Source organism: Nuphar pumila, chromosome 11 (assembly GCF_984573655.1).
Source record: "Nuphar pumila chromosome 11, dmNupPumi1.hap1.1, whole genome shotgun sequence".
Lineage (NCBI taxonomy): Eukaryota > Viridiplantae > Streptophyta > Magnoliopsida > Nymphaeales > Nymphaeaceae > Nuphar > Nuphar pumila.
Window position 1 is genome coordinate 108,722,366 of NC_143259.1, and position 27,464 is coordinate 108,749,829.

Below are 27,464 nucleotides of genomic sequence, written 5' to 3' on the forward strand. Positions count from 1 at the left end.
TTGCTAGAGAATACTCGACATCATGCAATTGACAGCAAGTCTTTGGATTTCCTACTTCCAAAAACTCTCTCCAAGTCTACATTCACAAAATCCGAAAAAGAGGTGTCAACTCAGCCTGTCAAGCCTTGATTGGGAACTCTGAGAACTATGATCTGGTTCCCGTGCTCACTATATGGGGTGGAAAAAAGCAAATCAAAGAGAAAAGATCATTTTGAGAGGAAACGGCACATAAAATTCTTTAATTTACATATTTCAGAGGCCAAGATAAGGCGCTCTTACGCTAGGGATTAGCGGCCATTGCTTGAAGAAAAGGCATTTAACAGATTACATATTTCACAGTTAAAGATATTTACAATAGGGAGTAACCACCCAAGACCATGTTGCTCTCAAATCCTTTTTCTCCTTTTCTTTAGCAAGACATGATGCGTCTCACATTGGTTTGAGCCTGAAAGACCTTAGTAACCAACCATTACATTTGATCTTCTTATCAACTAGCTCTTTCTTGATTGCTCTTTTTGTCTCTTGTAATCAAGAAGCAAACTCTTTCTTTCGGACAGCGATGCAGAGAGTAGCCATTTACTGAACTCAAGCTCCCCCATACTCATAAATCGTGCAATCCGACTATATTCTGCCTTCTTTTCCTCGGTGTTTCTCCTCTCATATGCCACAGGTGAACTGCAATCTGCTTTCCATTTCTTTGGATTGGTATTCCATGGTTTGATCTTGTCAGTAAAACATCCATCAGCTTCTTTTGATTGGTGGTAATCATTTATGTTAACAATATCTTCATTTCTATGTGTATAGATAATCCCTGCAATTTAAGGCAGTATGGCGAGTATTGATGCTGACAGTATCTAGCATAAATTGTGATTGCTTAAAACTTTAAATTTACTAAAGCATTCGTATAATAAGAATAAAATTATCATGCACAGATAACAGTTTGGCAACCGCCACCCATATTCTATTCTGACAGCGTAGTTATGAAAAAATAATATTCAACATACAGTTACTAATTCTAACACAAGGATCACAGAAGTCTCGCACATTTTTCGTTGGCTAACATTAAGATTCAAAAGCAAAGTACTAATATTATATCATTTATGTTTCACGAGCTGCCTATGTTTCACTGTGAAGTGTGCTAATCGCCACAGTGGAATATACACATACTTGTTAGTTGAATACTTCTGGTTTTACATTTGATTCAGCATCACTGTAGGATGTGCAGATATCACACTGGAATGAGTCACATCTTTTCAAACTTCAGGCTATGGTGCATGATCATAAAATCCCAAACAACAGAAATATCCAATTAACACAACAAAACTGTAGACGTTCAACTACTTAAACTGCCTCCATTTAGTTAGCCCTCAAGCATACTTATATGTTGTGACTCTCTTATGCAGTTTTTATACAAAATTACATACAGCTGCAGAAAATACAGTATATCCTCATTAATTAGCAGAATCTTTCAACTTCATCATATCATAACTTGACAATTTCAAACATGCACAATAAAAAAAAAGTTGCTTTCATGAGCACCAAATGACGAGGCAAAAAGATGCAAAAGATTATTTTGAGAAAACTATGGTGTTTAGATGTACTGAATTTCTATTTATATCTTTTCATGTTTATTTTGAAAAGAAAATTATTGTTTGGATTAGCCTTTTTTATGTTTGCTTTGTTTGGATGCACTTGGGTCCTTATAGTTCAAACACATTATCAGATTAATGGTGAAAATTTTGGATCCAATAAACTCATCTGATCCAATTAAATCTAACCTGGATACAATCCATATAAATATCATCCAGTTGTTCAAGCTGAAAACTATGACAACACCCATTTGGACTACATGAATTTATTTGCATAAATGTACACTTCAGACATTTCTAGGATTTTTTTCATGCCTCAACATTTCAATGATTTCATCTATCCTGCTTTGTGATACTAGAATATATCTCCACTAGCGAAAACTAGCAAGGTTGATGTTGGCCAACACAGATGACAAGACCTAGTTGAGATTTGTCGCCTCACCATAACCAAAGACCAATCAGTGCCATAGAAACAAGTTTTGATGCTGTGTGATGTCTGTTGCATCATTTCTCTAATTTATAGGACAAAAGATGCAGAATTTTGATGGTGAAAATTGATATTTGTGTGTGTTTGTGTATCCGAGTATGTGATGAGATTTAGAAAAATTTTAGGAAAAGCAAAGAAGCAACTCTCTCTCTCTCTCTCTCTCTCGCTCTCTCGTGTATAAGATGAAAGGTGTCTGCTGTGGATCATGTTATGCCCCCATCCATAACTGTGCCTAACATTTGCCAACCTTGAATCTGATCTGCTAGCTATCAAACCCATGAACATTGAATTGGGTTTAGGCTGATTCAGGTTTGCCGCTTAAACCAACAGCAAACCTTACGTGTTTGTACCATTATTGTATGCAGGCTGCCTTGGAGAGAGAGAGATCTTTCACTTCTTCACAAATCTGACAGGTATATCCTAAATTTGAGGCCGATAACAAAATCCAGCCAGGCCAGTTAATAAATGTTTGTTGTAGGAGGCAGTACTGATTATATATGTATGCCTTTTGTATTCACACATATTATACATGTTATAATTTGTTGCTAAAGGTTTTCTTTTTTTCATTGCAGTAGTCTAACTGAATGAGCTAGAACAGAACAGGCACGAGATTGTCAGAATGAAAAGAATGGGTGGATGATGAGCCATATTCTCAATCCCTCTTTGTCACTTCTCTCATCTCTCATCTTTCAATTTTCGCTTTTCTGTTTTTCTCTACTCATTCAATCCATCACCATGTAAATCATCTTAGACATGATGGATCTGTTAAAAATATATATACATATGTATATATATATGCATGTCTCTCTCTCTCTCTCTTTATATATATATATATATATATATATATATATATATATAATTCATTTGTAATACCCAATAGGGGTAAAATAGTCTTTTCATCATTTCTCGCATATTCATTTTTTAATATGTTTTTTTATTTTTTATTTTGTAGTTTTTTTCTTTTTCTTTTTATTTCTTTTGTCTTTTAGGCATTGAGGGGCCCACCATATAGACATTGGGCCCCTCCAACGGTCATAAATATGACCGTTGAAGGGGCTCTAACGCCTATATGGGAGCCCCTCATTGGGTCCTCTCTCTTGTATAAACATGGGGTTATTGCCCTTATATTTGCATGCCTTTCAAGGCTCAATCCAATAAATATTCCATTATTTTTTCATGCTTGTGTAGCCTTTTTTAGGCTTTCATATTGTACCTTTGTATTCATAAGGTATGACTAAGATGCATATGCTGAGATGGATGTGTGGAAATACAATAAAAGATAAGATTCGGAATGAGGAGATACGTAAGAAGGTAGGCGTTGCACCCATTGAAAATAAGATGAGAGATACTCGTTTACGGTGGTTTGGACATATTCGGCGAAGGCCTAATGATGCTCCAGTTAGAAGAATGGAAAAATGGGAAAATATATTAGTTAAAAGAGGTCGGGGTAGGCCTAGGAAGACATGGATGGAGGTGATAGGAAAGGATATGAATGCTTTGAACCTCACCAAGGACATGGCATTGGATAGAAATGATTGGAGGAGAAGGATTCATGTGGAAGACCCATAATGATTTTCTTTTTTGGTTCATATCGCCGACCCCAATTATTTTGGGATGAAGGCGTAGTTGTTGTTGTTGTTGTATATTGTACCTTTGTGGACTTTTTGCTTGAATGCCGTAGTACTTGTCCATTATTAGACTTTGTGAATGCTTGTGCATTCTTGGGATACACTTCCGCCTATTTTCTTACATGGTATTAGAGCTTGGTCTTTAGGAGAATAGCTCGTGTGTTGCATCATCACTATGGTCGTCTCGAAAATCGTGCCACTCAAAGTTGTGTGCCTTGGATTCAAGGAAAGTACTTACCCGGTATGTATCTCATATTTTTTAAGTGTCTTTTGTATTATTTATCTCATGCATTATGCATGAGAAAAGGCTTATTTTAGTTATCATTATATATATACATATATTTTTTGTTATTTTCTTTGGATTCTCTACTTTAAATAGTAGCCTTTGAAAAATTATACATATAAGTGTTTCTTTACGGTATGCATTTGAAAAATAGTAGCCTCTTGCTAAATATGTTAAAAATGAATAGGTTTTTTAAAAGTAATTATTGAATCTTGTGCATAAGCATATTTCCATAAAATATTTGTTTTAATTATGCATATCGTCATAAAAATTATATTTTACAAGAATAGATGATTTTCCTTTAAAATCTTAAATATTGTGCTTTTCATATGGCTAATTCCTTTGTTGTATACATTTGGTGTTTATCTTAATGATTATTGATAATTCTAGGCATATATTAAAATATGACTTTTAAGTATATTATATGAATTTATGAGTTCCTTAAATTTTTTAGAAACTTGTATGATGTACATCTTATGTCATCATGTTTTCCTTAACTCTTTGGTAATATCGTGGTTATTTTTGCATATTGACATGTTCGTATTTATGTGATTTCAATGGTTGACTTTAAGATGTTTCTCTCATTATGTAAAACTAATTCTTTGAAAAACATTCTCGATTGATTATGCTTGAGAATGATCTTAGATATTTGTGTTCATCCCTGTTTGACTTTTATATAGAAAATAAATCTTGCATTGGATGCTTTGAATGCATTTTATAATGTTAACTTGTTTTTATCTAAAAATGTGTCATAATCACACAAAATAGATTGCATTTATAAATGATGTTTGGTATAGTTTCATAGCTTCTATATAACTATGGGTTATTAGATTATTTTATTGCTTCAAGTATTCATGATTAATAGTAATTATGTTTACTTTTGGGATTGTAAAAGGTTCTTCTAAAAACTGTATATATATTATTTCTTTAATATTACATGTTTTTGTTTGTCTCATAGTAGACTTTTGATGTAAATGACTTCATTTTGAATAATTGATTATGTTAAGCATGATTCTTGTTTATTCAAAATTGTAAAAAGTTGTCATGAGACATTGTTGTGCATATGATTGCACTTTTTCTAAGATTGATCTTCTACCATTATTGGATCTTCGATTTGAATTTTCAAATCGGTTCCCTTTATGAACTCACCTATTGGAAAATGATTTCCGTGAATATTTATTGTCTTCCTGTGGCATTGTTTTTTGTCCATCACAGATTTTTATATGATGAACCAATCTTCTTAGCCTTGTTAATTTTGAATCAAAGATGTTTGATAGGGTGAGTTATGTGCACCTCGTGTTATGTCATTTTAGATTGTCAACTTGTAGTTTGACTTTAACTGACAGTTATGTGATCTCTGATTGTGAGTGTGTTAAATCACTCGTTTGTTTTTTGCCATTGTTTTTTATGGATTTTTTTATTATGTGTATTTGCGATGGATATCTAATTTTTGAAACCATGGTGTTTCAAAATATGATTAAAAATTTATTTATTTTTTAATTGCATTAGTAGTTCCATTACAAGTCATCTTACCTCGGGTGACTTCTCATGTTTATGCCTCTTATCTAAGTGTCATTATACGTAGACAAGAGATGTTTATTCATACCTTTGTGTGTGATTGTTAGCCCATTGTTGGCTTTATACTCTTGTTCTAGTCATTGATACACTTGTTTTTAAGTATCATTATATGTAGACAAGAAGTGTTTTTATACACCTTTGTGTGTGTCTTTGTCTCTTTAATGACATGCTTGTTTATGCCCTTGGTCTAATCGCTAATACACTTGATATTTGAGGTTTGAAGGTCTAATGACGTGATTGCTTGTAGAGGATGAACTACTGTTGAGATTTGCAAAATGTTAAGATATATATATATATATATATATATATATATATATATATATATATGTGTGTGTGTGTGTGTGTGTGTGTGTGTTTATTGTTAACTGAAATACCCATTAAGGGTATTTCGGTCTTTTCTCTGTAATAGGCATTAGCCCATTAGGGACTGACATTTCTGTATTTTATTTCATGTATTTTTTTTTTCATATTGGTTCATATTCATAGGGTATGACTAAGTTTTTATTTATTTTTTTGTGTGGAAATACAATAAAAGATAAGATTCAGAACGAAGAGATACGTAAGAAGGTAGGCGTTGCACCCATTGAAAATAAGATGAGAGAGAATCGTTTACGGTGGTTTGGACATATTCGGCAAAGGCCTAATGATGCTCCAATTAGAAGGATGGAGAAATGAGAAAATATATTAGTTAAAAGAGGTTGGGGTAGGCCTAGGAAGACATGGATGGAGGTGATAGGAAATGATATGAATGCTTTGAACCTCACCGAGGACATGGCATTGGATAGAAATGATTGGAGGAAAAGGATTCATGTGGAAGACTCAGAATGATTTTCTTTTTTGGTTCATATCGCCGACCCCAATTGTTTTGGGATAAAGGCGTAGTAGTTGTTGGTGTTATTGTTGTTGTATTTCATGTATTTATTTTTTGCCTTTTTCACCTTTTGTCTTTTTCAGATTTGATGGGACAACTCCATATAGCTGTTGGAGCTGCCCCAACAGCTATATTTATGACCGTTGGGTGCAGCCCCAACAGCCATATGGAGTTGCACCCTATTGGCTCCATTGTATTATATATTATCCTCTTGTGACCTTGTATTCCCAACTCATTCTTGAGTGCTTCTATGCAATGACAAGTTTGTAGACCCTTGTGTGGGTTGCTTCGTTATTCAATCTAAGTATTTTTACTTGATTAAAAGTGTGTTCTTGAATGTGTATCGGATTCAATCCACTTCATTACATGGTATCAGAGCTTTGGTGGTCCAAAGGCAAGTTTTTTGAAGAAAGTTCGTGACAATATCAAGAGGAGAATCGTACTCTTAGGGGATTCAACAAATCGAGGATTGTTGCATCGGGAAGTGTGTCATCTCTCAAATAAGTCTTGTATTTCACTCTTTTTTTTCATCGTTCTATACCCTTTTTCTTAGCCTTGTAAGGAAATGGAAAATGAAAGAGAGGTAATGGTCTCCATTCTCGTATGCCTAAACGATACAAACTATGTGATGTGGGCATCCATAGTTAAACACAAAATATGGAAAAAAGGATTATGGGGTTTGGTGGACGATACCGAAAGAGAACTCAAGCTCATTCTTACGAAAATTGAGAATGAGAAAGAGGTTGCTCTTCAAGGAGAGAAAATGGGTAAAGTCGTTTCCGATTATGAGAAAAATAGAAAGAATGAAGGATGGGCCACTCCAAAATAATTGGATGGCTCATCAATAGTGTAGACATCCACAAATGTTCTAGCTTAGCGAAATTTGATTTCGTTAGTGATGCATGAAAATATCTTAAAGACATGTATAGTCTTAAAGATATTGCACACATATGCAATGTCCAAAACAAGGTGAGAACCATAACCCAAGGAGAAATGCGTATTAGATAATATTACAATGCACTTTCTCTCCTTTGGGATGAATTGGTTCTTCTTGAACCAAAATGGCAGTGTCCTCAAGATGTAGAACTCCGTGAAAATCAAATTAAAATGAAGCATTTCTACCAATTTGTGAATGGGCTTAGGCCCGAATTTGAGGGAACTAAATCGGCTCTCCTTCATAGAGGAATTGTGCCATCCATAGTCAAAACTCTTGAAGAATTGACTATGGAAGAAAATAGATTGAAGAAGTCATCCGCTTCAAAGGATGAAGAAACCGTGCTTGCTATGTCAAAGCCCGGTAATCATACTAGGAGTTATAAATGTTAAAATGTAAATTGTAATATATATATATAATTTAATATTATTATATTTTTTTATTATTTTCTTTTTCTATTTTTCTTTATTTTCTTTTTTAGCATCTAGTTCAATAGAAACTAGATATTTGATCCAGTCAAGTTCCTGTTGGAACTTGACTATGCAAATAGCTGTTGGACTGTAGTCCAACAACTATAATAAATGTTGTTGGAACAGCTATAATAATAAATGTTGTTGGACTGTAGTCCAACAGCTATATTAAGAGACGTTGGACTTCCAACGTCTCTTTTGGAGAGCTCAAAATGAGCTCTCCTCTCTCTTCCACTTTTTTGTATATATAGGGGTGAACCCCTTCAATGTAAATAACAATGTTTCTTAAGCATTTTGTTCATTAATAAAGTATTATTTATTTTTCAAGTGTTCTTCCTTTTATACCCTTTCAAGGGTCATGCTTGTAGTGTCTCCAATAGACACTTATTTGTGAGTTATTCGTGCATTTGTTGAAGACCACCATTTCATTACATGGTATCAGAGCTACGAAATCCTTAGATCTTGAAGTGCTTCCGCCTCGATTTCCATGCCATATTTACAAAAGGTGTTTCATCACCTTGTTCTTGGCTCAAGAAGATTTATTTGAAGAAAGGCAAACTTGTGCTACAAAAAATTTTGGTTTTGTATCCTCTTATTCCTTTGTCTACTCTTTTTCTTTTCTTTTTATTTTTCTCTCTCTCTCTCCTCCTATTTATTCCTCTCTTACCCTTGTAAAAGATGGATGACAATGATAAGATCACCATCATTCCTATTAAACTAAATGATACTAACTATGTAATGTGGGCTTCGATTATGAAGCACCACATTTGGGGAAAAGGTTTATGGGGTATAGTGGATGGTTCCGATTTGGAACTTAAACTATCTCTTACCAAGAAAGAGGGTGATAAAGAGGTTCCTCTAACGAAAGAAGAGAAGAGTAAGGCAGTAGCCACTTATGAAAAGAAATGAAAAGAATGGAGGATAGGGCATGCAAAAATTATGTCATGGCTCATCAATAGCATAGACAATAAAAAATGCTCTAGTCTAGCTAAGTTTGAGCATGCCGATAAGGCTTGGGAATACCTCAAAAACATGTATTCCCTTAAAGATATTGCACATGTATGCAATTTACAAGATAAAGTTCGGACAATGACTCAAAAAGATAAAACTATTTGAGAATATTATAATGAGTTGTCCGAACTTTGGGAAGAGTTGGCTCTTCTTGAGCCCAAATGGCATTGTGCCGAAGATATCGAGCTTCGCCAAAAGCAACTCGATATGGAACATTTCTATCAATTTGTGAATGATCTAAGGCCGGAGTTTGAATCCACCAAATCGGCCCTTTTACATCGTGGAAAAATTCCTTCTATTGTTGATACTATAGAAGAGCTCACTATGGAGGAAAATAGACTTAGAAAAAGTACTCCAAAAGTTGATGATGACTCCGTTTTAGCTGTATCTGGACCGGGGAATCATACTCGTACTTACAAGCCGCCTCATTTTGGAAGGCAAAATGACGACTTTGATAAAAGAAAAGTTATTTGTCATCATTGTCATGAACCGGGGCACTATAGGCCTCAATGTCCAAAGTTAAAAAGAAGAGAAGAAAAAAGAGTTGAATCCGAGTCAAAAGATCAAGATGCACCTGTGTCTATGGCTCAACTGATGGAAATCCTTCAACCTCTTCTCAAAGGGGTATCCTCCTCAACCGAAGCCTCAACTAGAGCGGCAGTTGCATCTTTCTCCGATCCAGGTAACTTTCCTTGGCTTTTAGATTCTGGTGCTTCTTTTCATATGACCCCAAATGTTAATAGTCTATCCAAATGTCTTAAAAATAACTCAAGTGTGTTAAAGGTTTTTACAGCCGATGACACATCTCTTAAAGTAAAAGGAATAGGATGTTTTGAAAATCTTCAAAAATCCAAAAGATTTTTTATCCCAGAAGTTAGATATATCCCTAAACTTAACTTGAATCTCTTATCTGTCTCGCAAATATCTGATTATGGATGTAATATCTCCTTCTCTTCTCATGGTTGTTGGGTACAGGATCGCCAGTTAGGGAAGCTAATTGGGGAAGGCCATAGAGAAAGATGACTTTATTACATGGACTTTTTGGAATTACCCAAGAATGCATTTTGTTATAATATTTAGAAATTAGAATTGGATTTATGGTACAAAAGGCTTGGCCATCCTCATATGTCTAAAATTCAATATTTTCTAAGTTTGAAAAAAATTTGTAATTCTGAAATTTTTTCTTGTAAAGACTGCATTCTATGCAAAATGAAAAGGTTGCCATTTCTTAGTAAAACTTTTGTTTCCTCACGACCACTTGAGTTAATACATTCGGATGTTTGGGGCCCCGCACCAGTTATTTCCAAAGGTGGTTATACATATTATCTCATTTTTGTTGATGACTTTTCTAGACATACTTGGATTTATTTTCTTAAACATAAATCTGATGTCTTTGCTAACTTCCAAATATTTCATAAAATGGTTAAAAATAAGTTTCAAAATGATATTTCTGTTTTTCGCACTGATTCAGGGAGAGAATTTATGTCCAACGAATTAAAAAGCTATCTCAATTTACATGGTATTACACATCAAAGATCATGTCCACACACTCCACAACAGAATGGCCTAGCCGAACGCAAACATCGACACATTATGGAAACTACTAGGACATTGCTAATTGCAAATCAAGTTCCAAAAAGTTTTTGGGCTGAAGCGGTCCTAACTGCCACCTACCTCATTAATAGGATGCCATCTTCCTCATTAAAGAATACAACTCCAATAGAAAAACTTCTTAATTTAACTCCAGATTATTTTAGATTAAGAGTCTTTGGATGCAAATGTTTTGTTTTCACCAACAGAAATGACAAACTCTCTCCTCGTGCAATCCCATGTGCCTTTTTAGGATATGCTGATAATAAAAAAGGCTACAGGTGTTTCGATTTTCAAAATGATAAATTATATGTGTCAAGAAATGTATCTTTTTTGGAAAAAGAAAGCTTCTTTGAATTTGAAAAATCCAAGGATGTCACTGAATACTCGTTTTTAATTGATCCAACTTCAAAATCCAATGAATGTGATGTTGGATGTGACCTTGACAATGATCAAAGTCCTATTGTTGTTGAAAATAATGATAATGAAGAGCAAATCCATAGGGATGTTAGTCTACAATATTCAAGACGTAGAGAGCAAAATCTTCCATGTGCATTACAAAAAGACTTTGAAGTCTTACCTAGAGGAACGCCTAGAATCTCTAAACCTCCATAAAAATTTGTGTCTTATGAATCTTTTTCACCCACGTATAGGGCTGCCATTACATTAATACAATCATATGTTGAACCATCATCCTATTCTCAAGCCAAAAATCATATAGAATGGATAGAAGCCATGAAAATAAAATTGGATGCACTAGAAAAGGCCAATACTTGGACGATACAAGATATCCCTCCGGGTAAGAAACCTATAGGTTGTAGGTGGGTATACAAAGTCAAAACCAAAAGTGATGGGACCCTGGAAAGATATAAGGCCCGTTTAGTAACAAAAGAATATGCCCAAGAGTATGGCATCGATTATGAATAAACATTTGCTCCTGTGACCCATATGACCACTGTTAGAACTTTAATAGCCTTGGCCTCCATTAGAACATGACCGATCTTTCAATTAGATGTCAAAAATGTTTTCCTGAATGAGAATCTCGTTGAAGAAGTATACACGGAAGCCCCACCTGGTATTAGTATCCCTAAGGGTAAAGCTCTTCGTCTAGAAAAAGCTCTTTATGGTCTTAAACAGGCTTCAAAAGCTTGGTATGACCGATTTAGTCATGTTATGCTTGATATTGGTTTTCAACCTTGTTTAACTGACACTGCTTTGTTTGTTAAGAAATCTGATGCAGACATCATTATTCTTCTTCTCTATGTGGATGATATGATCATCACCGGAGGCAACAAACATGGAGTTGCAAATATCAAATCTCTTCTTAAAACCCACTTTGAAATGATTGACTTAGGTTTATTAAGATATTTTTTAGGCATTGAAGTTGCTTATTCCCCTCGGGGGTATTTGATATCTCAATCTAAATTTGCTCTTGATATTGTTTCCAGGTCTGGAATTACAGATGATAAGAAAGTAGACACTCCAGAAGTTGTCAATGTTAAAATGAAAATTGATAATGGAGAACTTCTTGATGATCCTACTACTTGTAGACAACTTGTTAGAGCTCTTTCTTATCTTTTCATTAATAGGCTAGATATAACTCATGCGGTTCATACAGTCAATCAGTTTCAGCATGCTCCCACCTCTGTGCACATGAGAGCAATTTTGCGTATTATTAGATACTTAAAATCCTCTCTTTCACGAGGACTCTTCTTGTCTGCTTCATCTTCATTAAATTTAATTGCATATACTGATGCTGACTGGGGAGGTGATCCCAATAATAAACACTCAACTACTGGTTTTTGTGTATTCCTAGGTGAAACCTTAATTTCGTGGAGGTGCAAGAAGCAGCAAAAAGTCTCTCTTTCCTCCACCGAAGCTGAAAACAGAGTCATGACAACCACCACTATGGAGGTTGTTTGGCTCAGACGATTGCTAGCGGATATGGGAGCTAAAGCAACGCAAGCTTCAAAGATGTGCTGTGACAACAAAAGTGCGATTTACATTGCAAGCAACCGGACATTCCATGAGCGCACTAAACACATTGAGATGGACTGTCACTATGTCAGAGATGAATACTTACATGGAACCATTGATCTGCCATATGTTACATCAGAATATCAATTAGCAGACTTCTTCACCAAGCCTCTCGCTGCTCCCAGATTTCACTTCCTCTTAGACAAACTTTCGCTCATTGTACCGTAAGTTTGAGGGGGAGTGTTAAAATGTAAATTGTAATATATATATATATATATATATATTATTTAATATTATTATATTTTCTTTTATTATTTTCTTTTTCTATTTTTCTTTATTTTCTTTTTTAGCATCTAGTTCAATAGAAACTAGATATTTGATCCAGTCAAGTTCCTGTTGGAACTTGACTGTGCAAATAGTTGTTGGACTGTAGTCCAACAACTATAATAAATGTTGTTGGACTATAGTCCAACAACTATAATAATAAATGCTGTTGGACTGTAGTCCAACAGCTATATTAAGAGACGTTGGACTTCCAACGTCTCTTTTGGAGAGCTCAAAATGAGCTCTCCTCTCTCTTCCACTTTTTTGTATATATAGGGGTGAACCCCTTCAATGCAAATAACAATGTTTCTTAAGCATTTTGTTTATGAATAAAGTATTATTTATTTTTCAAGTGTTCTTCCTTTTATACCCTTTCAAGGGTCATGCTTGTAGTGTCTCCAATAGACACTTATTTGTGAGTTATTCGTGCATTTGTTGAAGACCACCATTTCATTACAATAAACCTCCTCACTTGGTGAAAAATGAGAATAAAAGAAATCCTAACAACTATGAAAGGAATGTCAAAAAAGGTGGCAAAATTATATGCTATCATTATTATGAACCGGGACACATTAAGCCGTTTTATCCAAAAAGAAAGAAAGAAGATCACCGAGATGATAAGAGAGTTGCTTCGGTGAAAAGGAATGATGTTGACGACTCCAAATGCATTGACTCCCTATCTTTAACTCAATTAATGGAGGCGCTACAACCAATGTTCAAAACTCAAGCTTCTTCCTTTTCGGGGGCGACCGTATCTACAAATGGTGACCCTGGTAAGACTTCTTGGATCTTGGACTCTGGTGCCTCTTTTCATATGACTCCAAATGAGTCAATATTATCCGAATGTCATTCTAACTCAAATGATTCTTATGTTTCAACCGCCGACGAAACATCCTTAAAAATCAAAAGTTTTGGAATCTTTAAAAAACAACCAAACTTTCACATACCAAATATTAAGGTTGTGCCAAAATTAAATTTGAACCTTTTATCAGTTTCACAAATTACGAATCATGGTTGTAAAGTTTTATTCTCTTCTAATGATTGTTTAATACAAGATCTCCAGTCCGAGAAGCCGATTGGGCAAGGCCATAGAAGAGGAGATCTCTATGTAATGGACAATCTTGAGTTATCAAAACAATCTTTTTGTAATTTTGTGGAAAATAAAAATATAGAAAATTGGCACAAAAAGCTAAGACATCCTAGTGTGACCAAATTACACTTGTTTTCTTTTATTATTATAAAGAAAAAAATTTGGCTTGTGAAGATTGCATTCTTGGCAAAATGAAAGCTTTACCTTTTGGGCAAAGACAATTTATATCCAAAAATCCATTTGAGTTAGTACATTCGGATGTATGGGGACTGACTCCAGTTATATTTAAAGGCAGGGTATCTTACTATGTTATATTTGTAGATAATTATAGTAGACATTCTGGGATTTTTTTTCTTAAGCAAAAGTCAGAAGTATTTGATTGTTTTAAAAGATTTTTCTACTACGTAAATACTCAATTCAAAACCAATATTCAAATTTTTAGATCCGATTCCAGGGGGAAATTTGTATCAAAAGAATTTAAAAAATTTCCTGACTCAAATGACATCATTCATAAAAAATCTTGCCCTTACACTCCTCAACAAAATGGACTAGCTGAAAGAAAGCATAGACATATTGTTAAGACCACTAGAACATTTCTTGTATCAAGAAATGTTCCAAAAATGTTTTGGGCCGAAGTTGCTCTTACGGTAGTCTATTTGATAGATAGAATGCTCTAAAAAACTATTGAAAATATATTCATTTATTGAAAAATTGCTTAAAATTCCCCCTGATTATAAAAGATTGAGAGTATTTGGATGCAAGTGTTTTGTTCTTACTCATAAGAACGACAAACTTTCCTCAAAAGCAATCCCTTGTGTTTTTTTGGGCTATGCCGAAAATCAAAAGGGATATAGATGTTATGACAGGGAAAGGAACAAATTATATGTTTCATGAAATGTTACATTTCTTGAAAATGAAGATGGTTTTAGCAAGGAAAAAATCCAAGAAAACTATGATTATTCGTTTCTTTTTTATCTCATCAATAAACATGAAGGATATGAAAATCTTCATAATGAGCAGGAAAGTGAATATGAAGACTCTCATGATGCAAGTGAAAATATAGACAACAATCTTAACAATATCGACCCATCCCATAGTAACATACAAACATATACTAAGCGGACCGAAGGGAACCCACCATGTGCTTTAGAAAGATATTCTCAAAATCAAGATATTGATTCTGCTAGTATTAGAAAATCGGTAAGAATTTTAAAAGCCCCTAGTAGATTTGTATCCTATGATTCCTTTGAACCAAGATACCGAGCATGCTTAACGGCCATACCCTCATATTCTGAACCATCATCCTACTATGAAGCTAAAAAACATCAAGAATAGATTAAAACCATGAGCGCTGAATTAGAAGCATTAGAAAAGACAAAAACTTGAGAAATTCAAACATTACCTAAAGGAAAAAAAACTATAGGATGTAGATGAGTTTACAAAATTAAAACCAAATGGGATGAGACATTGGAAAAATATAAAGCTAGACTAGTAGCTAAGGGATACATTCAATATGGAATTAACTATGATGAGACCTTTGCTCCAGTTGCTCGAATGACAACTGTCAGAACTCTCATCTCTATAGCATCAATCCCAAAATGGCTAATTTTTCAAATGGATGTAAAAAATATATTTTTAAATGGTAATCTGGATGAGGAGGTCTACATGGATCATGCACCAGGTTTGAATTTAGCACATGGAAAAACTCTTCGTCTACGAAAAACCTTGTATGGGTTAAAACAAGCTCCCAAAGCTTGGTATGATAGATTTAATAATCTGATGACTCAACTGCATTTTAAATCTTGTTTTATTGACACTGTATTGTTTGTTAAGTCTTCCAATGCAGAGATGTTTATACTGCTGTTTTACGTATATGATATGATAATCACAGGAGGTGATAAGCAGGGAGTAAACCATATCAAAGATGTGTTTAAAGACAACTTTGATATGACAGATCTTGGCTTTTTACGGTATTTCCTTGGAATTGAAGTAGCTTACTCACCTCGTGGTTATTTTTGGTCACAGACTAAGTATACCGTAGAGATCATAGAGAGATCAGGACTCTTAGATGAAAAACGGGTTGACACTCCAGAGGTCATAAATGCAAAAATGAAGAAGGATGGTGGAGAACCTCAGCAAGTTTCAACCTCATACAGACAAATGATTGGAGCTTTGTCCTACCTTTCTATTACTCGTCCTGATATTTCTCATGTTATTCATTCTGCCAATCAATTTCAGCATGCTCCCACTACAGTATATATGAGTGCTGTAATGAGAATTATTAGATATATTAAGAATTTTATAAGTCATGGATTGTTTTTATCATATTCTTCCTCATTAGAAGTCATTGCATACTCAGATTTTAACTGGGGAAGGGATGTAAATGATAGACGCTCAACTACTGGTTTGTGTGTTTTTGTAGGTGACTCCCTAATCTCCTGGCGATACAAGAAGCAACAGAAGGTGTCTCTCTCCTCAACTGAAGCTAAGTATCGTGCTATGACAACAACTACATCTAAATAAAGATTTTTTTTATGCCGTTGTGCATTTGTACTCCTTTGTGAGTATTTCATTGTGCCTTTGTGTAGCATCTTTGTGATTTTTGTGGGTTAATCAAGTCATCTTTTGAACTTTATCTTATTGAAGATATTTTCACATTGAAGTTATTTTTCGGACTTGATTCCTTTTTAAGACATTTTCAATTGGTGCTTGATTGAAATGCTTCTTAAGCATTTTTGTGATAAATATTCATTTATTTTATTTGTGTTCTTCCATTTATACCATTTTATGGGTTTTGTTTGAAGTGTCTTTAATAGACATTCTTTTGAGAGATTCGTGAGCTTTCTGGAAGACCACCATTTCATTTTATTTAAGATAATTTTTATGCATAATTGTTGATCTCTTCTCAATGAATCATATGTCCTTTAAATAATCAAATCTTTTTATGATCAATGTTATAGTTTTTTGAAAAATAAGTTGATTATGATTTAATTTAATCTTTGAGGGATACTCCTCTTGTCCTTCTTAATATCTAATGATTCAAAAAGTTATTACTATTTTGTTTAAACCATTTTATTTTTGCTTTACAATATATTGTTGTTAAAAAAAATTGCAACTCTTGGGCTAGAATATTTTGCTTGTATACTTGGAGTTTTCTTTTTGTTTGTTCTTTTTATGCAGAATTTTTAAGATGTGATACTTTCGATACATCATGGAGATAGCCAATGAAGGTGCTTGGGGATGATCACCAATAAAGACGTTTTGAAGACTTATATTTGTTAGAATCTTCTGAGATACCATAAAGATAGAGATTTTCCTTGAAGACTTGAACTTCTTCCCGAGATTTTTTTTGTATTTCAAAACTTTTGAGATAACTTTCCTCGTCAAGTTTGAGGGGGAGTGTTATATATATATATATATATATATATATATATATATATATATATATATATATATATATATATATATATATATATATATATATATATATAAAACATGTAATTCATTTGTAATACCCAATAGGGGTAAAATAGTCTTTCACCATTTCTTGCATATTTATTTTTTAATATGTTTTTTTATTTCTTTTTGTATTTTTTATTTTTATTTTTATTTCTTTTGTCTTTTAGGCATTGAGGGGCCCACCATATAGACGTTAGGCCCCTCCAACAGTAATAAATATGACCGTTGGAGGGGTTCCAATGCTTTTATGGGAGCCTCTCATTGGGTCCTCTCTCTTGTATAAATATGGGGTTATCCCCCTTGTATTTGAATGCCTTTCAAAGCTCAATCTAATAAATATTCCATTATTTTTTCATACTTGTGTAGCCTTTTTTAGGCTTTCATATTGTCCCTTTATGGACTTCTTGTTTGAATGCCGTAGTGCTTGTCCATTATCGAACTTTGTGAATGCTTGCGCATTCTTGGGTTAACACTTCCGCCTATTTTCTTACAGCATCTTCTAGAGATCCTATGATTATGAAGGTACAAGGGATAAAGTGTTCACATGGAAGACACATCTATATATGGTCCTCAAGAAACAAGCTGTCAGACTAAACACTTAAGCAAAGGACACAGGAAGATTCCTGAATAAAGGACACCTCAGCATCTACAATTGTCATGTTAATAGCGAAATGCTGCCCAAAAATAGTGTCAGGGATATTTCTGGCAAACAATCAAAGGGGACTGTAAGAACGCAGTGATACAATGCATGAAATGAATTTCATGTCGATCTTGGGTACCCTCATCATCTATCCATATGGTGATAGCTCTGTGGCAATTTTTAATGTGGGTATTAAACATACACACATATATATAGCCCTGTTATTAATACAACTGCTAAGATTGCTCAATAGCTTATAAAAAATATAGCCACATGCATCTCATATCAAGTTTTAGTTCAAACTCACATTGGAAACCTACCACAATGTAATTTGTGTTAAATTTTCAATGAAGAAAGACGTTTATGCAAGCTGTATGCAGTAAAAGATAATGTGAAAAGCCAGCATCCTTACCTGTTCCATCAAGTACTTTAAACAGCTGCGCAGTTTCTTTTTCATAATTCCTGGGCATGACGTTGAAAATTTCATCCCCAGAAAAAACAGTTGCATCCACCCGTGCTTGTAAAGAACCATGTATAAGTTGTGGACTAGTCTCCAAGTTTTCACGTATAGCATGTGCTTTACAATCTGGCATTTCTCCTCCCAGGCCATTGGAGGGACTAACAGGTTCTCTCACAGTTTTCTCATGCATTCTGACTATTTCACTGGTAAATAATTTGTCTGAAAGATCACGAAACAGATTACATACCCCAAAAAGCTCACCTCGAAACTCCTTACAGTCCTGCCAATTCAATATGGAGTTTCAATTTGTAAAACCTGAATTTGGAAACAGGATGCAAATCAACAGTAAAACACTGAAAACACAAGAATAGAAACTTTACTTGGACACCGTCGAAGTAACGCTTTTCCATCTTTCCTGAAACAGCAATATTGGAAAGCTGCTGTTTGTATATCTGACGGGTGTAAACAAGCTCTTCGAGAGAACCAGCTGCAAGAAGCCGGAAGACTACAACATGGCGTCTCTGCCCATAGCGGAATGACCTATCTTGAGCCTGCAAGTCTTGCGCAGGGTTCCAGTTGGGATCAAAAACTACCACTCGGTTTGCACTGACAAGATTGAGCCCAAGCCCACCAGCTCGAGTTGATATAAGAAATACCTTGAAGAACAGACACCATGAGACTAGGGTTGCATAAATTATGCAATTTAATTGCTGTTGAACACTACCTGCTTGCTAGGACTTGAATTGAATTCATCAACAAGTGGCTGACGAGAGTTCATTGGAGTGGCACCATCAAGTCTGGAGAAGCAATAGCCTTTGCGTATGACAAATTTCTCCAGTATGTCAAGCATTCTGCAAGTAAAAAACATTATGGGCAGATCATTCCATGCCAGAGCTCACCTTAAAGCTGTTCATCAACAGCATGATATAATGCTTGAGCTGTACAACAAACTTTTTTTCTTTTTCATTTGAAGGTGAAGCACATTTACCTCCAGTCATTCAGAGGCATGAAGGTTTATTCAGTAATTAGATTTTTTTTTTTGGTGAGCTGGGAAAGGAAATATATAAAAGGTAACAGTTGGTAAATTCATAAGGGATTAGATCAAAGTTTGTCATTTGTGGAGGATGAACAGTTGAGCACACTAGATGGTCACTATACACTCGATAATTTCTAGTTCAGTTCATTCGGAGGCTGAAACATTTGCCAGGTTTGCACCTCTTCAAGTTGAAAGGCATCCTTGAAAGAGCTTAGCAGCAGTCGCCGCTAGTGCCACTGGACCATGCTTGAGCATACATAGTAAACTAGAAACCACAACAGCAAAAGACTAGTTCTAACAGGGAAAGTACACAGAATTTTTTTTAGCATGAGAGCATATATTACATGCATGCTACATAAGAGCCAAAATTCATAAAAACTATTTCTCGAATAAAAGATCCATTAGATTTCACTGATAAGGCATTATTTCAATTATGAGACCTGATATCAGGATAGAGGAAAGCAGTTGATTCTAGATATAGAAGATCACCTCACAGAATAGCTGAATAGAAGAATTTTATCCCCTTCCGAGACCCACATGGCCATTAGCCTTTCCAGTGCTTTCATCTTACCACAATGTTCTACATCACTCAAGCCCATAAAACTTTCACTTTGAGTATTTCCACCAACTAAATCAACATCATTCCCAAAAACAGCAGCAGCCAAGTCTGCATCTTTCCTTTGCTTCTCTACTTCATCTTTTGGGTTAGGTTTAATCAGCTCTAAGTGATTGCTTATCTGATAAATAAAATCCAGCTCCAGATTATTTAAGGCCAAGGAAATGGCAAGGAGTAAAAGGAAATTTGGCCCACCTGCTGGAGTTTGATGAGGCAGGGAAGTACAAGACAGAAGGGGCATGAATCACAACCATCAGAACTATTGCGATGAAGATAGGACCAAATGATCCCATTGGGAACAGTTCTATGGCAGCATTCAACCCGTGTCAGAGGGCTTCCACAACTGCATGGAAAGTCCTTCTGTATAAGGGCCTGAACATCGGGCTGATCCAGCATCCTTCTGTACACACGCTTTTGCACTTCACTCATGGCACAGAAAACAACATTGTCTTCCTTTCCCATCATGAGATGTCCAATTGTCTCCTGCTTGGTCCTTCGTAAGAGGTACTTATGCAGAACCGTGACCAAGTGATGTCTACGCTCATCAGCAATACGCACAAACCTTTCAGGTGCACTTAACCTTTGACCATGCTTCAGTGGTTCATCATAAAATTCACGAAAATGTTCACGGTTCCCCAGAGACCCAGGAGCAACCCAGTCAAACAAGTTAAACAATTCCATAATTTTATTCTGTATTATAGTTCCTGTCAGTCCAAAGCGCTTGCGAGTTTTGATTCCTAAACAAGCTTTATAAAGTTGTGATTTTTCATTTTTCAATCGATGAGCCTCATCCATAATCACAAGGTCCCAGTTAAAGTTGCACAAAACCTTATCTTGAATCCTGAATGTGTCAAAACTGGTTAAAAGTATTTCAATGCCTCGTGCTGCAAGTTTTTCAAGAATGAGGTCACGATTTATGCCATGATAAACAGCAACATTGAAGTTTCCCCAATTAGACAGCTCATGTTCCCAATTATGAATAACAGAGGTAGGACAAATAATCAACGTTAAACCCTTGTTCTCTGATTTAAGCAAGCTTTGTTCCCCATGATCTGGATCCTTTCCAAGAACAGCAGCCAGGAGTGCAATTGTTTGAATGGTCTTACCAAGTCCCCTGCCAAATATCAATGTCAATGCCTAAAAACAGATAGAAAAGAAAGTGCTATAATTAGTGACAGAAGCTAATCAGGATGATAGACAAGTTGTAGGCTCAATAAATACCAAAATGTCCACACATAGTACAAAATAAGTAGAAAAGGCATAATTGCAATAACAATCAAATAAAAAAAGTGTGTCTATATTTCATAAAAACCAAAAGCTCATATGCATTCTACATCAATCATTACCTCCACAGGAGACATTTGAACTAGATTTCACCATTCAAAGCATTGTTCAGAAACTACATGAAATAATTCAAATATATATTATATAGTTTTAGAAATCCTGGAACATGCAGAAAATAGACAGCCAAATGTAGGAGAAAAAAATGCATTTTTAAATGCAGATCAAAATTGAAGCCTAACAAACTGAATCAATGAATCCAGCAACAAGAAGTTACACACAAAACCAGTCCAAAGAATGCTAGTCCAACAAACCAGAGGCAATGTACAAGCAAACTAGAACATTTTGATGAAAAGACGATGTCGGAATGATTTCTACAACCAGAAGAAAACAAAAAACACAAAAAATCACAATGATATTATGTGAATAATAAATATAATATTTAGTTACCCGTTACCTGTGCTTGTACTACTGTTTAGTGAATTGGATATTGGAAATATCATTTATCATTGCATAAAAGGAATGTGCAGCATCTTATGTGGAGGTGTATTGTTGACAAAGGTAGCTCAGTTGGTTGAACAGCGAAAAGAAAGAGAAATGTGATTTCAAGAGACAATATGAGAAAGACGAGAAGCCAAGAGGTCTTCCTATGAGCATTAGAATTCATATACAAGTAAGAAATATGAGAAATGGGGCATGGATAATAGTTCATGCCAAGCGCAGGTAATTGAAATTTCTAGAATTGCTTATCAAATTATTATACATGATTAGTTTAGGCAAAGAAATTTCCAATAGAACATTTTTCAAAGCTCAGCAGGTCAACCAAGTTACTTGCCCGAGTTGATCCAGATCGACAAGAAACCTAGTCAATCAAATAGGTTAAGGTGATCTTCTATATCTAGAATAAACTGCTTTCCCAGTCGGATGACTCACTAGGTTGATCTGGCTGAGTCAGAAGTCAACTCAACCATCACAAGTTAACCCATCTGTCTCTAGGACACACACACACATAAAATATGTGGATTATGTACTTATCTATCTATTATTCTTTATTTCCCCTTTACGTAGACCATATCTACATACATATATCTTTTGTTAGAAGAATAGAAGCACACATTCATGTACATATTTATGTATGCACTGTATACATCCACCATTATCTTAGTCGAGCCATATTTCATCAATCCTCCACTACTACCTGTAAGTGGAGGAAACAAAGTTTCTCGATCATACAAGGTACACACAAGAATGATCACATATGACACAATATAGAGCTAGATAGGGAAGAATAAGGGTAAGTAAAAGAATTTCAGGATCTCTAAAAATTTAGATAATCATGGATGACACAACACAGAGATAGATAACAAAGAATAAATGTAAGTAAAAGAATTTCAGAATCTTAAAAATTTAGATATTTACTCCTTTTCTTATTTTGCTTTGTCTAACATGATCTATATGTGGCTTGTGTATGTATGTAGAAATATAGGTATAATATACTCCCTATTTTTAAAAATCTTTTCATTTTCAAGCACACCTTTTTTCTGCATCTTAAATGCAATACAATATTATATGACAATGTCCGTAACTTAGACCCAGTGTTACCGAAAGTGTGCTGCATGGTGAAGGGATTTTCGCCTTGAGGCGCAAACCTAATGTGTAAACATGGTTAAGGTGTGTGCCTCATACGCTTTGAGGTGCACACCTCATGACCAGGCATCCCTCAGGGTGAGGCGCATGCCTCATACTTGTGTTGTCAAACGGGGGCTGATCAAAGCCCCCATTTGACCCAAATCAATTAAAAAAAAGAGAGAAAACAAAAGGGGGAGTGCCTGATGTTTTGGGCACCTCTCCCCTCTTTTCCTCTCCACCCCTCCTCTTTACCTTCTCAGCTATCACTGGCAGCAGCCACCACCAAGGACTCTCTCTCTCTCTCTCTGCCGAAAGAAGAAGGACAGGAGCACCCTCCTCCTCTTCTTCTTCTTCTTCTTCTTCTTGATGACTGTATGTGTCATTTTGTCAATCTGTATGTGCAATTAATTGATTGTGAGTCAGTTTGTCTATATGAAGATTGTGTAAGTTGATTTGTCACTCTCAGTTTGTGTAATTATTTGCAAGTATGCATGTGATTATGTATGTACATGTAATCTACTGTGTATGTCTTGGTTTTTATAAAGATTGTCAATTTGTGACTGTTAGTTTGTGTCATTATTTAAAAATAAGTTTTTGATAGGTGGGTGTACATGTAATTGACTATGTATGCGTAGGTTTGCACATGTACATATAAAGATTGTGTATGTACATGTAACCGACCATGAATGTGTAGGTTTGTAATTTTGTATATAAAGAGTGTATGTGAATTTGTGACTGTCAGTTTGACTCATTAGATCATGGAAATCAAAAATATGTTTAAGCTTTTTATTTTTAGTGAGACCAAGTATAGATTAGATAGATAGATTGTGAATGTTTATATTTTATCTGTTAGATACTTAGATAGATCAAGTTGTTGCATTAATGTTATTTTCATATGTTATTCTCATATTTCTTGGTATAAATTTAAGATTTCCTATTTCTTAATGATTGTTGCTTCATCAACAAAGCATTTCTTTTATTTATTTGTGTTTTTAAATATTTTTTAAAGTTTTTACAAATGGGTTTTTGAGGCTTACATTTTAAGCCTCGCCTCATATTTTGGTGGAGTGCTTCGCTACACCTCAACGCTTTTCGCAACATTGCTTAGACCCTTCATATATAAAGACATGATAAGCTTTTTGCAACATTGGCAGGGGACGAAATGAGAGAGCCTAATGAGAGGGGTATGTATGTATGTGTGTGTAATGTGTTATGTAAAGTGTGTGCTACATCACAAAAAGGTGTTTATCCCATTGAAGAGGCCCTCTAAAATTGCATTAAAATATTTACTATGGTATGATGTCAAGTCTTGAGAAGTGACGTAGCAAAACAAGAGAAAACACACATAGATAAACATATATATACATGCATGTTTGTTCATGTGCATGCGTGTGTGTCTTGAAGTGCACATCTAAAATAAGAAGGAAATAACAAGAAATCACCATAATAGCGGATGCTTAGGAGGGAAAATTGAAGGCGAAAAACAATAATATGAAAATGTGATAATATACATTCCGAAGGAACTAAAGAAAAAGGTAGACTGATGAAGACTGAAATGGAACAGTAAATACGTGTAAGGCTATGTTCAAACTCATACTTTGGCTTTAAATAAAAGCAGACGGAGAAATAGAGCTCTGGGAAGTTGGAATTTAAGTCCACACAGATGCAGCAAGAACTAAGAATAAAGATGAATATCATTTACAGTTTTCATATAAAAAGAGAAATGAAATCATACTGCTCTTGGAGATGGATTAAAGTACACATACATTTTTTTAACAAGTTCTTCATATAAACAAAAATCTAGTTTATCAAATGACAAAATTGGCCATCATATCACAGAACAGTGAACAATGATAGATGAATAAAGATACATCAATGTCCAATACTACACAAAAAAGATACTATGTACTTACATGTCGTCTCCAAGAATGCCACCACAATTGTTCTTATACAACCCATATAAGAAATGTACTCCCTCGCGCTGATGTTCGAGGAGCCTACAATTGATGGAAGCTGGAACCTAGGATGGTGAAAGCATGTTTAACATGATTGTGTATTTCATGAAAAGTTTACATAAGTATGTTTGCCTTGTTAGCTAACAGTAAGCTATCAGTTCCATAAAGTAATACCGTGAACATGATCAGAAGAATGAGGTGACAAGCTTATAGAATAATCGCTAATAATAGCACATAAAACATCAACATGTAGACCAGGAGACCACTGTTTGCAGTTTCAAGCTATGCCCCTCTAGAATTGCTTAACAAAACCAAAATCAGTAATATGTAAATAAGTTACATAACCGTTGCAGATGAATGAAAGGTCAATTTAAACTGAAAAGCACCTGCATCCAAAATCACGTTTTTTGGCATATCCAAGATAATGAACCAGCCAATAAGTACACTGACAGACCCACTACATAATTGCACATAGGCAACATTTAAAGAAAATGCAAATGGTTGTTATGTCAGAGATATATATTCTACAGCAGTTCAGCTATCTAAGTGGTTAGGGGCACTATAGATGGGTTACATACGCTAATGGTTCTTGAAGTAGAATGACCAGACTAGCTGAACTTCATTGTGAGTAGATTTTACTCATTTGAACAGGGAACAGATCAAGTTTGGCCTAGCAAGAAAGTATATATTTGATTAAGTTTGGGCCTACCATGCCAAAAGTATGGCTAAAATGCTGTGTTTACCTGATCAGACATACAGGTGTCGGACACTGATTGTCTTCACAGGTTTTTGCTCCAAAACAGCAAAAATCAAGCATTCTATTGTGCTTTATATATTTCTCAAGTTCATGAGTAACTAGAGAAAAACAAGGGAAAAAAAGTCATAGTTATCATAATGAATAGTAAGATGGAGAACGGGTACATGTATGATGAATAATCCATCATCAAGGATTCTCACTATATTTGTATCTTACAGCTAATACTAAAAGCAGATTTGAACATACAAAGAGAAGAACCATACCCTTCTGTTTTTCAGCATAACCTTTTGATTTAATTAATTCTTTTAATATATCCAATAACCATTATTACCTTTAAGTTGTGTTTGGATGCATTTACTTTTCCAGCAAACTTGAACAACTTGGGAGATTGAATTATGGAGCAGCCCACAAATATCCTAACACATTTCAATTTCCCAAATAGTTTGGTGCATCCAAACGCTCCCTTGAGGTGTCCGCACAACAATACTCCTTTAAAAATCGCCTTAGACTGCATTAATGTTAACCAGAAAGACGCAACACCCTTTTTTTTACAACAAATAGTTTGGGGATTGTTGCATTTCTAATTTCTAAGCATCAAGAAAAAAGTTACCAGATTAAGAAGATGGCGCAAGAAGCAATATGCGAGATGCGAGAAGGATATGTGAAGAGCGAAGCCTTTAGGAAGAAAAAGCGGAAGCTAGTTAAGGAAAAACAGGAACAAATAACAAATTACATATAGTGAAAACTTTGTTTTTTTTTTGGCTTAAAATGAACTTTGAATTTTTCAATACATTTTGTTATAAAAACAAAATTTTGAACACGAACACAATTATTTCCACATGTAAAAGAGCAAGTTTTCCATTTTTTGGATTCGATTTCTCCTAAAGCTTTCGAATGGTAAAAGAAGGGTGCAGTTTCACAATTCTGAAGAGAGCTTCCGGCAGCTAGGAACAAGAGAATTGAACATCATTATGAATATAAAACTCCAATCAGGTTGTTAATCTTGCCATGATAGGTGATCTCCTATCCTATTAACGCCACACACTGAATCATTTTTGTTGTCTTTCTCCCCAAGAAGCAAATTGGTTGAAACGAGTTCTTGATTCCTTTCCCGATTTGACATTAGAAGTATACTGATTGTTCCGAAATAACCAAACACTTCAAAAAAATTTACAGTGCTGGACGCTTTCTAAGAAAACTTCTATAGATATCGGTGAGGTTACCAGGACGACGGGAAGCTCGCCGGGCTCCGAGAGGAGAAGAGGCTCATAGGGTCCATGAGATTCCGGCAGAGGCACCGGATACGCCTTTTGGGAAGCGGATGATGATTCATCAGGATCTGGTTCAGGTCCCCGGGAAGGAATTTCGGCGGCCTGAGAAGCAGGAAGAGAAGGAGGAGGATGGTGATGATCTAAACGTTGAAGCTGCAAAGTTAGCGAAGATTTGGGCGGTTTCCTCTCAAACAATGGTGGTACAAGAGTTGGTTCATGTCCCCGAGAAGGGATTTCATCGGCTTGAGATGCGGGAAGAGGAGGAGGAGGAGGATAGTGATGCTCTAAACGTTGAATCTGTAGAGCTAGGGAAGATTTGGGGGGTTTCCTCTCACATGGTGGTGGTACAAGAGAAGATGTCTGGTAAGAGCCATCGGTGGTCGAAGAAAATGAAGGGGAAGAAGAAGAGGAAGTGCAAGCCTTCAGAGATTCCTTCAAGCTCTTCAAAGACATGGAAATATGCCAGACGACGAACCAGAACGGACATAAGCAGAGAGAGAGAGAGAGAGAGGCGGTTGGGAACGACCA

At 35.2% G+C, this 27,464-nt stretch overlaps 1 protein-coding gene across 3 annotated transcripts; it reads right to left on the minus strand.

The window, feature by feature from the left end:
• Positions 1-209: 209 nt before the first annotated feature.
• LOC149822762 (switch 2-like) lies at positions 210-27,464 on the minus strand. Of its 3 annotated transcripts, none has more exons than XM_089981251.1 (8): positions 26,889-27,464; positions 24,867-24,973; positions 20,239-21,157; positions 19,917-20,164; positions 19,116-19,242; positions 18,772-19,047; positions 18,344-18,671; positions 210-811 (listed from the first exon to the last, which is right to left on the minus strand). In XM_089981251.1, the coding sequence occupies exons 1-8, from the start codon at positions 27,387-27,389 to the stop codon at positions 492-494; spliced, it is 2,826 nt and encodes a 941-aa protein (XP_089837377.1). In that variant the 5' UTR covers positions 27,390-27,464; the 3' UTR covers positions 210-491. The 3 variants fall into 3 exon arrangements, with proteins under 3 accessions (XP_089837377.1, XP_089837376.1, XP_089837378.1); XM_089981250.1 differs by having other exon boundaries at positions 19,113-19,242; XM_089981252.1 differs by having other exon boundaries at positions 533-722; positions 19,113-19,242.

What these genes read in the sequence shown, in the direction of transcription:
- LOC149822762 (XM_089981250.1), bottom strand. Translation starts at nt 27,389, where the DNA reads ATGTCTTTGAAGAGCTTGAAGGAATCTCTGAAGGCTTGCACTTCCTCT. An exon ending in GCCTCATCAAACTCCAGCAG is followed by an intron (nt 20,165 to 20,238) that starts GTGGGCCAAATT and finishes TTTATTTATCAG; the next exon opens with ATAAGCAATCACTTAGAGCT. An exon ending in GTTACTTCGACGGTGTCCAA is followed by an intron (nt 18,672 to 18,771) that starts GTAAAGTTTCTA and finishes TTGAATTGGCAG; the next exon opens with GACTGTAAGGAGTTTCGAGG.